Source organism: Clinocottus analis, unplaced genomic scaffold, assembly GCF_023055335.1.
Source record: "Clinocottus analis isolate CAN_PGR_092001 unplaced genomic scaffold, fCliAna1.0.p SCAF_19, whole genome shotgun sequence".
Classification (NCBI taxonomy): Eukaryota; Metazoa; Chordata; class Actinopteri; order Perciformes; family Cottidae; genus Clinocottus; species Clinocottus analis.
Window position 1 is genome coordinate 11,402,505 of NW_027175920.1, and position 11,753 is coordinate 11,414,257.

Consider the following 11,753-nt stretch of genomic DNA (forward strand, 5'->3'; position numbering starts at 1 on the left):
ACTTGTCCTGTTACTGGTCTTTCTCTTTGGGGTGAACCTCCGTTTTGTTGTCTTTGACTCTGTTGCTTCTTCAGCGTTTTGGTAAAGCCAAGTACACAATACAGATGGCGTTTGAATGTTTTATGGTTTCTGTGAACTTACAAGTGTAAAAAGTTTGGCAGTCATGAAGACCAGCTGTTCAGACATCCAACTGCATTTCATTCTTGCTGCTGAAACCGAATAAAGTGTCAATTAGAGCGACGTCATGAGAAGGATTAATTCTGTCTGTTCAGCGTCTGGGAAAACTCCAGGCCTCATCGCTGCCCGAGGATTTGGTTTTTTAATTAAGTCCCATTTTCCTTTGCACCGCTGTCATTGTCGGCGAACAAGGTGACTGAAGGCCAATATGAGTCTTATCTATTTATTCATTTATTCTCTCAGTCAAACTCTTGTTTCATGAGCAAGAGTCTTGCTGACTTTCAACAGACAGAAGTTACAGGATCAGCTGAGCAGTTTGTCTGCTGTTTTGTTGTGATCTCAACCGTTGGTTATGTCACAACTGGTGTGTAGGTCTTCTTCAAATCTCAGGAGTTGTGACATGAGGAATGCCTCCTACTCCACCCAGTCGCATGCGACGCCCCACTGTAGCCAGAATGTACACACTCGCACTCCATTGGCGGACAATTTCACCAGCTCTTGACCAACCCGATGAGCGCCATGTTGCATCACAGTAACTGCCGTTGACCTCCCAATATCCTTCCCCAAATACAGTCGAGTCTTTGTTTTTGCCTGTTTGGATGCTCTTCGGCTACAAGGCGTACTCGTGAAAATGCTTTCTTCAGTTTCCAGTCATGATATTAATTTGGAAATTGTGCTGTTGGACCGATATCTTGATGAGACCAAACCGTGTTGCGTACAGACTTTATTTAAAAATAAGACGGAGAGATGAAATCAAATCTGTTAAACGTTTTCATGGATATAGAATATGACTTGCTTACGTTGAATTTTCTTTTAACTTAATGATTTTTGTTGCTGTTAAACAGGCATAGTTTTGCACGCACACACGCGCCTATGTACAAGGTACATTGCCAACAGTTATGGCTGAGTGCAGTTATGAATGTAGATTTTCTTGATGTGGTGTCGTCTATCCAACTAACTCCCATCTCCTGTCCATCTCTCAGACTTAACACAGACGGTTGACCTTTTAATAAAGTTTTGGAGGTCTGCTATCCACCAAAGGCATTCTCCAAATGCAGCATGAAAGTCGGTGCACATCAGTAGTTTCTTCTGTTTGAGATAGCTATAAAACTATCGTGATGCAGGTCTATTGTGCTGATTTATGAAAAGATTAGGAGATTAATCAGAATATATGCAGGGGTGTTTGTCACACATTTGTCTGACAAAAGGTTTTCCTACCTTGATAAGATTGTGTGTGTTGGGGGTTGGAGAGTTACCCAAACATCAAAAAGTGCCTCTTTTCATGTGAAAACTCACACATTTCTTTTCTAATTATCGATTTAAACTTCTTTTCTCCGTTCAATCTAAAAGAAAGAATACACAGGAAGACAGAGGTTACAAAAAGGCAGTATGGTTACATTTAGGCTCATGGGATTGATTGCAGGTACAATTTTCTGTGACTACTCGTGTGGCTTTTACTGCAGAAAAGTGCTTTAGTCCAGCACACACAGCGTGCTGCAGAGGCCCGTCAGCCCACTGGGCTGTTATCAGAGTGTGTGGTGAGAATAGCACTGTTGACCTTCTCATCCTGCAGCCACTTCTGCTTTGAGTCTGTCTTCCTCTGTCGCTGTATCTGTTCTCACACTGTCACTCGCTGAAAGGACCAACAGGTCCATCATCATCAGTCCTTGTGAGCTGCGTTCATCTCCCCTTCATCCCTCTCCCCTTGCAGCACTGAAGAGCCCAGCAGCCTTTCACGAACAGCGGAGGAGTCTGGAGCGAGCAAGGGTGAGCAAAATTAGTCATTGAATTCTACCGTCACTATTGCCACTTGATACTATGATGACAGGAAATAACAAATGAACACTTGAGGGTCCATACAAAAAGTAGCGAGGTAGAACTCATTAGGTAAAAAGCTGCACAAAGCAACTGGGTTGCTCAGCATTAATGGCATGATTTCTTTTTTATATCCCAAGGTCAGATCTACCTCTGTCTGCCATCTGGAGATGCACAGTTGATGCTTTTAGTTTTTAGCATCGTTAGTATTCACAACGAGAACCGTCTTTGCTGGACAAACAGAGAACAAAAACAGTAACTGCAGAAAATCACCTACAAATAAATCAGAGTGTTGTCGATGTAACAGGATATCTTCTAAATGACTTATCTGATCTACAGCAGCAGTTTATTTCAGTGTCCATCAAGCTCTTGTGCCCTGTCCTCCTCGTTTTTCTTCTCTATCTCTCACATCCTTTTGGTTGTGATCCTCTGTCTTACGTCTGCCACTCGTCCATAATGTGTTGTCCCCAGACCGAGGACTATCTGAAGAGAAAGATCCGGAGTCGTCCTGAGCGCTCTGAGCTGGTCAGGATGCACATTCTGGAGGGTGAGTTTTTATCGAGATCTTCACTTTAGAAGAATTCTCTTCGCGATTTCAAAAGTGTTCGAATGAAAGGCTGAAAAACATTAATGTTTATTTAAAAAAAAAAAAAAGGAAGCATACGGTAAACAAAACGGAACCAATTCCATGTCTTACGGCTCATCTATAGTTCCTATTTCAATGGTCTGAATTTCTAAAAACTGTAATTTCTTAGAATTCGACAAACTAAACTTCCCGTCTTCATAGATGGGCTCAAACATATTTAAAGGGATGCCAGTATGCCTCTTATGCATTTTGCATTTCCGTAACATGTACCTGGTCGTATCTTGCAGAGCGAAAATGAATCGCTTGATGAATAAAGTTGCGTGCACATTGTTTTGCTGTGTCCTGCGCAGAGACGTCGGCAGAGCCGTCCCTGCAGGCCAAGCAGCTGCAGCTGAAGCGAGCGCGACTGGCCGACGACCTCAACGACAAGCTCTCCCACAGACCTGGCCCCATCGAACTGGTTCACAAGAACATCCTGTCTGTCGACTGCTCAGTGCTCTCACCGCTGGGTAACTACACACAAACGTCATCAAGAAATGTACAGCATGTGCACCTCTTTCAGAAGAACTCCTCGCTCCATTAACACACATTGTAGCCACGTAGTATAAATATACACGTATACAAACACATTCAAACATAACACAATGCACCCAGATTACAGACACATACAGTACAGATGAAACAAAACTATTTAGTTGACAGATAATTTACCTTTAAAAAAGCGTTCAGGCACGCACGACATGCTGTCACAAACACGCCTGCGACACTCGTGATGACTTGTAAACACAAAGCACCAGGTTTTAAAGGTGCATTCAGAGTGCAAAGTAAGTGTTTTTTACCTTGCTTAACTTTGTCCATACTTTATAAAGTCTATTGCTAAAACACGGTCACCTCTATTATTGAGTTGCCATTATACCGCTGACCTTGTGTGCAATTGCACCTCCTCTAAAATCTAAATTACGTTGTCTCTGTACACACCTTTAGCTGTGCAATTACAACATCCAGGTATCTACACACACCTACATATGTAATACAGTATTTTAAGGGTGATGTACAAACACACGCTTCTTTGTAACCACAGGTGGCGTCATCCCACTGGATATGATACCATTCAAACTAAGCCACACAGTTACACAATAACTACGTTTGGACATAGTCCTGTTTTGAAAGATGGGACATAGTGTTGTATAACTTCTCTACCGCCACGACATCCCATGAATCTGAAAATATGTTTCACAGATTCTCAGAAGGGAGAGAGCTCGTCTTTAGACGAAGACAGCAGCGACGCGCTGTCTCCAGACCAGCTGGCCAATCACGACTCTCCCCTGAGTGCCGTCCCTCAGCTGTCTCCTCCTGACGTGCTCACCCAGAACGGGGACATGTCCCCCACACAGGTACCGTCGCAAGATTTGGTTTAAAGAAGTTGCAATCGTCAGTCGTAAAATGAAGCGGGTCCTGATAAACTTGATCGCACCAGTAACCAGAGTAATATCTTCTCAGTTTATCACACAGTCCCCTCCTCCACCTCCTCCTCCACCTCCTCCTCTTCCACCACCTCCTCCTCTCCAAGTGAATGGGCTTGACTCCTCCCCATTCCCAAAAGTGACCAATGGGACGATGGTGACCTTAACAAACTCCCGCCCCTCTACTGGACATGTCAAGGTGCGGGTAATGCTGGTTATTTCTCTCTTTTCCCACAAAGTATTTCCCCGTTTCAAGTTGAACATCCTGCCAGTTGGATGACTTGTGAATACATCTGACTTTAATCTCTATTTGTGTCAGCAGTCTCAGACGAAGACGAGTTCAGACCGTCCTTCACAGAGACCTAAGAAATCAAAGGACAGCAAACCCAAGGTCAGCAAGCTCTTTGTGTCATTTTTATTTTCACTGATGCAGGAGTTACGGTTTGATCGAGTGCAAAACATAGTGGTGCTAAGTTTGTGCCTGTCAGATTTACCCAAGGAGTGTATCACTCATCTAGTCCATCAAGGTGCTCTCCCATTCAAAGCCTCTCTCTACGCTCAACGATTTGACATTCATCACTCATAAGAGGAGAAATCCATCGTAGTAGATCACCTGCTATTGCCTCAACACAACAGAATGCTGACTTGTTTTGTTTTTTTCACTGGAAATAATTGCTCTTTGATAAGTTATCTGTAATTAACTGTTGATTGCTCTGCCTACATGTACTGAATGCACAAGCTTTATTCGGAGATGTATAAATGCTTTTTTAATGTTAGCAATCATGTAGACCGAGTGGAAGCAGGATGAATAATAATAGTTCAAGCATAAAAGTATTAAAGAGTTGAGTTGCCTCTTCACCCTTTCGTCTCCTGGGTGTAGGTGAAGAAGCTGAAGTACCACCAGTACATCCCTCCAGACCAGAAGGCAGACAAAGAGCGTCCGCCCGAGATGGACTCCTCCTATGCGAAGCTCCTCCACCAGCAACAACTTTTCCTGCAGCTGCAGATCCTCAACCAGCAACAGCAGCACTATAACTACCACACCATCCTGCCCGCTCCTCCCAAGTGAGTGTGAAGCGTGACGGTGTGGAAGTGAGGATGACTGACTGCAGCGGTTTTATTCAAAGAGTCAACTCGTGTGCCACCCTCCTCTTTCTCTCTAAATTTAAACCTGGTAGTTCATTTCTACAGCACACGCAGTTTTCATTACTAGTTGGTTCCTTCCACTTTAGTGATTTCTGAGTGACTCCAGAGCCTGAAACTTAAAGCAGAAGGGATTTTAAATGTCGATCCCAGATCAGTGCCAGTGTTTTGACAACAATGATTGATTTATAATTGATGTAATTTATTAAACTAAACCTTTGTATATGATATCACTTTTGGTTTTAAAGGATTAGGATCAGGGACAAATAAATATGATGCGACTAAAAGAAATGGTGTGTCCAGGAGGAGATCTTGGAAATTATCTGTCTGTCTGTCTGTCTGTCTGTCTGCGAGTGACTTTGGAATTGGCGATTATATTTTTCAAATGTAATTTTTAAAATGTTGAATAAATGTGTTACCACTGTTACATTTGCATGATTTTGAAATCTGGCCTCGGTCACTACGTTCCCTGCTTTGCCAAAGAAGAATAAGTGAAACTCATACGTTGCCGCTTTCTGCCTCCTCTCAGGCCGCCGACCGACCAGCATCCTACGACCAACTCTGGCCCCTCCCCCTCGCGCAGTGTTTCCACGACGACCGCCCCCATCCCCTCCAATCAGAGCGGGGCGGCTCGCCAGAGTCAAACTTCAGTGGGAGGAGCCAAACCGGGCACTCTGCCCGCCAACCTGGATGAGTTCAAAGTAAGTCAAACACACAGCTTCAGTGGGAAATTAAGCTCCACAACGTTTGGTTTTGTGTCTCTCACATAATGAAGTTATTCTGTTCTCTTTGCGTCTGAGTCGAAGTCGCTCAGTGAGTACTGCTCTGCTTTCTCTTCCTCCAGGTCGCCGAGTTAAAACAGGAACTCAAATTGCGTGGTCTGACTGTCTCAGGCACCAAGAATGATCTTATCGAGAGGCTCCGCAACTACCAGGAGCAAAATGGTGGCACCTCGGTGGTTTCGAAAAATGGCAACCTGCAGGGCGGGCTCTCAGCTGCTGGCACCATCACATCCTCTCCAACCACAACCGCCACCCCTGACCACCAATTAGGAGAGGGTGGGTTCAAGTTGGATCTGTCGTCGTTGCCTCAGATGATTCCAGGACGGGTCGTGCGATTCGGCAGCACCAGCTCCAGCCCTCCGATGTCTCCTACTCCCTCCGAGAGGTCATTGGCCGGGATGAGTCCAGATGAGACCAGCTGTAATGGAGACATGTTTGGAGAGATGGTGAGACCTCGATGTCAAGCAAGTAGCCTGTGTATTGATTGACATTATGTTAAATTACTGTATTTTTGTTGTAATTGAACATCTTCCTTGAAACTTGTTCCCTAACATCCTCTTCTTGTTTTGTTGTCCTTCAGGTGAGCTCTCCGCTGACCCAGCTCACCCTGCACCCTTCTCCTCAGCACCCATCAAACTCTCCGCTCTCCAAGGTTAAAGAAGAGCTGCAGAGCTCATGCAGCCTCTCCAGGCCTTCACCCGTCGCAGGTCAGCCTCCAGAGCCCCTGTCTGGAGTTGCCATGGACACATCCTCTTTTGAGAAGGACCAGATGCTCCATGAGAAGGACAAACAGATCGAGGAGTTGACCAGGATGCTGAGGCAGAAGCAGAGGCTGGTGGAGACCCTCCGGTCCCAGCTGGAGCAGGGCAAGATGACCGGTGCAATAGTGTTGAAGAGGGAAGAAAGTGAGAAGAGCAGAACCCCACAGGTGAAACTTCAAACTCTGATAAAAGCCTCTGCCATTCAGCCCCCCACTCTCCCTAACGGCACCGTGGTGAAGGTGAAGAAGGAGGTGGAGCCTGAGGGAATGGAGGGCGTAACAGAGGGGCTCCAGGCAAAGAAAGCAGCCCAGCCCATGCAGTGCTCCCAGGAGACTCTACTCAGGCTGCAGCACATTCACCGGCTGCAGATCCAACAAGCCGAGCAGCAGAAACAGACACTGCAGCTCAAGCAGCAGCGGAGCCAGGAGCAACTGAAGAAAGTGGCAGAGGCTACGTCGAACCCTCAGAAACTGCAGCAGCAGAAGAAAGAGGCCCAAATCATGCTCCATCAGCAGCAGCAACTGCAGCAACTTATCATACAGCAAACCCAACAGAAACAGCTCCAGGCGCAGCAGAAATTAGCACAGCAGAAGTTAGCGCAGCAGAAGTTAGCGCAGCAGAAACTCAATCAACAGAAGCTGGTGCAGCAGAACCAGCTCAAACTAACTCAAGGGCAAGTTCAACCAAGCCATCAGAAGAACTCGGTTCAGCTGAAGCAAGTTCAGGTGCAGATCCAGAGGCCTGCAGGGACCCAAACCCAGCAGAGGAAGCAGCTGAGGGCTCAGCAGCGGCAGCAGGAGAAACAACAGGCGGCAGCTGTCGCCACACAACAGGTAATGTCCAAGCAGCTCTATATGACGAAACATGTTTTACATTTCAACACCAACATCATCACCCTTGGAGGTGGTAGCTAATAATTGGATATTTTTAATTTATATAAAATGTGTTCTCACAACAAACACGCTGTTTGGTTTCCATTTCCAGGTGACCCCTGTCTTTATCAACCAACAGAACGGCTCTCAGATCCAGACTCAGGCTCTTTCATTAGACCTCCTCAAGGCTAATGGCACACCAACACTCGTCACCGACAGCAACGGCAACCACTACCTGATTGCGCTCACCGGTGCCGCCGCAGACGGACAGAACGCAGGGTCCTCATTGGCCAAAGCCAACGGACGCATCACGCTGCAGGTACGGTGAATCAGTTATTCGTCGGTGGGCTGCACAGCGTTAATAGTCTGTGATGTTTGTCTGAGGCTTTCTCCTCTGGTCTTCTTTTAGAGGTTACAGTCGACTCCAAGTAAACTCCCCAGCACTGACAGCCAATCAAAGGAGCCACCAGGGGCCGAGCCAATCAAAAAGGTACAATATAGACTCACAACGTTTTTAATTACTTTTCTTACTGTACAATTATTTATCTCATTTATATTTATTTGTGTAGGTTAAATACTTTGATTTTGTTCTTCTCTCATTTTTTTTTGATAATTTGCAACATACATACGCATATAATATACATTGATGAATCAATTAAAATGTTTCACTTATTACAAACACCATCCATAACTGAGGAAATCGTAAAAAAAATAATATATAAAGGCAACAGTTATTGTTATCCCAGCTGCTTTTGTCGACATCTCTGTAGTAAAGCAGGACAGTCTGCATCTTCCAGCAGTAACATCTTCCTGCCACAAGGTGTCACCGCTGACACAGTTTAAAATCATCACAATCAAATAGCGGATAAAATGAGAGCCAGAAGCTGGTTATTTAGACAAGTCAAGCCAATCACAACTTGGTGTTCAACATATGGGCTTCTGCTGTACTAGATTTGTCTGTCTCTCTTTGCTCAGGGACAGAAGGCAGGGCTGCACCTGGACACCAGCGTCGTACCTCAACCCAACCTGTCAGTCACCGCTCCGCCCAATCTGCAGCCTTTCTTTGAAGACATGTCCGACAGTGAAAGCCAAAGCAACTTGATCTCATCTCTTAAGGTAACACAACCCACTCCTTCGCTCCCATAGTTCCTGTCGTCATGTCCTCTCTTCTGATCAGGCGTGTTGCGCATTTCTTTAACTTTTTCTCCTTCTTTCTTCCCTTTTCTTTTCATCACTTCACCCTTGCAGAGAGAGGTGTGTCCGCCTTATGACCGGCACACACTGTTCACACCTCCCTCTCCCAAACCCAACACCTCCCTTCCTACTCAACGCTCCAAAGTATGTCTTCCAGCTCCTTTTTTCCATCTGTCCTTCAGGGTTTTTGTCCGTCTCTGTCCGTCCCTCCATTCCAGCCTCTCACACTCAGCTGGTTGCTCACGTTCCTGAACTGAAGGCTGTCGGAAAGTTTTCAGGAAGAGAGTTGGGAGTGGTGCTGGGTGGGGTTCACTGTGTGAATGTGTTTTCCATTTGTGTCTGACTTTAAGGAAAATCCTCGAATGTTTAGGGTACTACAGGAATTTAAGTTTAGTCGTCTTCTTACCAAAAGCATGATGGGAAAACGTGTCTATGAAGACAGTTATTGAAGTTTACCTGCAGATGTGCAGGTAAACTTCCCTATAGTACAACAGGGACCACTATCAAGCCCAACCTTTCATTACTAAAGAATACTATATATATATATATATATATATATATATATATATATATATATATCGTACTTTCTGTAAATACGTAACCAATTGACTTCCTGTTTACACCGGCAGCCGCGTGCCCAGTGTACGTGAATAATCATGTGATATTTGTTTTCACCCACGATACCATGGATGGAAATGTTTTCTAAAATGATGCTGAAACGCACCGTGTGGACGCATGTTGTTTTCATTGTAAAGTCCTTTATTCAAAACAGAAACATTAGTGTGGATGTAACCGTAGTCCTCTTGTTTGTGTCTACACACGATGCATTCAGGCTCAGTGTTGAGTGTAACGATCACTGTAGTTATGCTGGACAACAGGAGAAAATAGACTTTGATCAGGGGTGAACAAAACAAAGCAATGTGTTGCGTATTTGTCTGGAAACAGTAACGTGAAACTATTTACATTCCATCTTGATCGAGGATACCTGTATGTTTATTTCACATGATATTGCCTTAAGTTCATTTAACTAAGTTGAAGTCAATTATATTCATCGTATACTTTATGTGCCTCGTGAGGAGTTGTCATAGGATAAAGTATTGTAAACCACTGCTTTAGAATGAAATAAGTAATTCACAGAAATAAGAAAAGAAACTAACCAACAAGCATGCGTTCATTTGCTTTGTGTTTCAGTGCATGTTTATCTATATTGTGGAATATCCAGCCCTGCTGTGTTTACATGTGCAATTGGTGACTGTAAAAACAATCCTCTCTGTTAGCAGGAGAATGGCGTTAACAGTCAGCAAATGGACGACCTGTTTGACATCCTGCTTAAGAGTGGAGGTAATGAACTCTGTTACAAACATAAATGAGTGGAAAACAAAGTCTGCTGTCTCCTGTGTCCATGATGTTTTTTCCTCTCTGTCCTCCTTTAGAAATCCCGGGCTTTAAGGCCAACCCGGACCCTTCCCTCGCCACGCTCCACTCTGACCCATCCTCTCCTCCGTCTCCCCTCCACCTCTCCCCTCCCACCCCCACAGACCCTCTCCTCTCCCCTCGGCCTTCAGTGGGAGATCCCTGCGCAGGCAGCGGCCGCCTGGAAGACTTCCTGGAGAGCACCACGGGCGCCCCGCTGCTCGGCGTGGAGCCCGACGGCGGCCTGACGCTGATCGACGACCTCCACAGCCAGATGCTGAGCACGCCCAGCATCCTGGACCACTCCTCCTCCCCAATGGACACGTCCGACCTCGGCTTCTCCCCCCACTCCACGGGGCTGGACTTTGGCGACCCCACTCTGGACAGCATGGACTGGCTGGATATTTCCATGGTGGGGAGCGCCAGCGGCGGGGGCGGGGCCAGCGGAGGAAGAGGGGCAGACGGGGACGGTGGAACGAGCCTGGCCCCGCTGGTGCCGCACACCCCGCCAAGCGTTTTCTCCACTGATTTTCTGGACAGCTCGGACCTGCAGCTGCACTGGGAGTCGTGTCTGTAGCGCTGCACCGCACCGGACACGCACTCGCTCACACAGCGCACAGGCGCCGTCTTTATTTCATGCACATATAGAAATATTTTCTAAGCTGTCTCTATCACTGCGGGGGGTGGGGGGTCACTGGCACATGCAAACACACACTCCTTTACACAGTTTGCCCTGTCTTACACTGGCTGTTACTGTATGCAGGACGAGGAGGAGGAAGAAGAAAGAAACATTGGAGTTGAATTCAGAGAAGGGACTTGAACTGAAGTGGATTGAAAAGTGGAGTGAAATGTAATTCTATGGGGATCCATACAGCAGACTGTTCACATCCAAGCTGATGAAATCCCATTTCCTGTGTCCGCACCTGCATTGTTACCAGATTAAAGAGACTTTGCTAGAAACTGCCGGTCACTAATGCAACATTTCAACTCTTGGAAACAGTGTGACAGTGGAGCTGAGGCGGGGCCAGCGTTTACTCGTGGCTCCTCCTCACGGCAGAGGGTGTCAGTGCCTCCTAAACTTTGCACTTGTGCGGAATCTGATTGGTTTAAAGGGAGGCGTGTTCAGGTCAGCAGCCGAATCCTAATGCTGTCTGGTGGCTGAGTGACAGCTGCCGTGTGCGACGGCGATCAGCTGAGCCGTTGAAAGCGTGACCGTGTCGCATCACTGCGGCAACCTGACACCCACCATCACCAGTCAAAAATCACAACGTCATTTATAGTTGGCAGTTGCTTTTGAAATGAACCATATCAGTGGCAGCAGTTTGAAAGGAGCCTCGTAGGAGGTCGTGTATTATTGGTGACATTACGGTAGACCACTATATATTGCTGTATATGGGGTGTATATTATCAATCGTCCATGCGACTGTTTTTCTTTGCTGGTTGCTTTCGAGTCGACCTAGTCAGCTGGGGAACATAGGGTGAGGCAGGGCTTCCAAAAAACTTGGACCGTGTCTTTTTTTTTTTTTAAAGAAAAAAAAGTTTAAAAA

General features: G+C 46.0%; 1 protein-coding gene across 11 annotated transcripts in view; it reads left to right on the forward strand.

Annotated features, from left to right (window-relative positions):
* The window catches only part of mrtfab (myocardin related transcription factor Ab), a 38,885-nt gene extending 27,132 nt beyond the window's left edge, over positions 1 to 11,753 (forward strand). For 4 of the 11 annotated variants that reach the window (XM_068583045.1, XM_068583048.1, XM_068583039.1 and 1 more), the window contains 16 exons: positions 1,889 to 1,944; positions 2,464 to 2,539; positions 2,929 to 3,087; positions 3,818 to 3,972; positions 4,079 to 4,246; positions 4,364 to 4,432; positions 4,922 to 5,106; positions 5,714 to 5,885; positions 6,029 to 6,412; positions 6,547 to 7,560; positions 7,712 to 7,918; positions 8,009 to 8,089; positions 8,575 to 8,715; positions 8,848 to 8,937; positions 10,071 to 10,134; positions 10,227 to 11,753. In XM_068583045.1, the coding sequence (XP_068439146.1) occupies positions 1,889 to 1,944; positions 2,464 to 2,539; positions 2,929 to 3,087; positions 3,818 to 3,972; positions 4,079 to 4,246; positions 4,364 to 4,432; positions 4,922 to 5,106; positions 5,714 to 5,885; positions 6,029 to 6,412; positions 6,547 to 7,560; positions 7,712 to 7,918; positions 8,009 to 8,089; positions 8,575 to 8,715; positions 8,848 to 8,937; positions 10,071 to 10,134; positions 10,227 to 10,783 (3,578 nt within the window). In that variant the 3' untranslated portion in view covers positions 10,784 to 11,753. Of the gene's footprint in view, positions 1 to 1,888; positions 1,945 to 2,463; positions 2,540 to 2,928; positions 3,088 to 3,817; positions 3,973 to 4,078; positions 4,247 to 4,360; positions 4,433 to 4,921; positions 5,107 to 5,713; positions 5,886 to 6,028; positions 6,413 to 6,546; positions 7,561 to 7,711; positions 7,919 to 8,008; positions 8,090 to 8,574; positions 8,716 to 8,847; positions 8,938 to 10,070; positions 10,135 to 10,226 lie in introns of all 11 variants that reach the window. The other 7 variants (XM_068583041.1, XM_068583050.1, XM_068583040.1 and 4 more) reach the window with 5 other exon arrangements.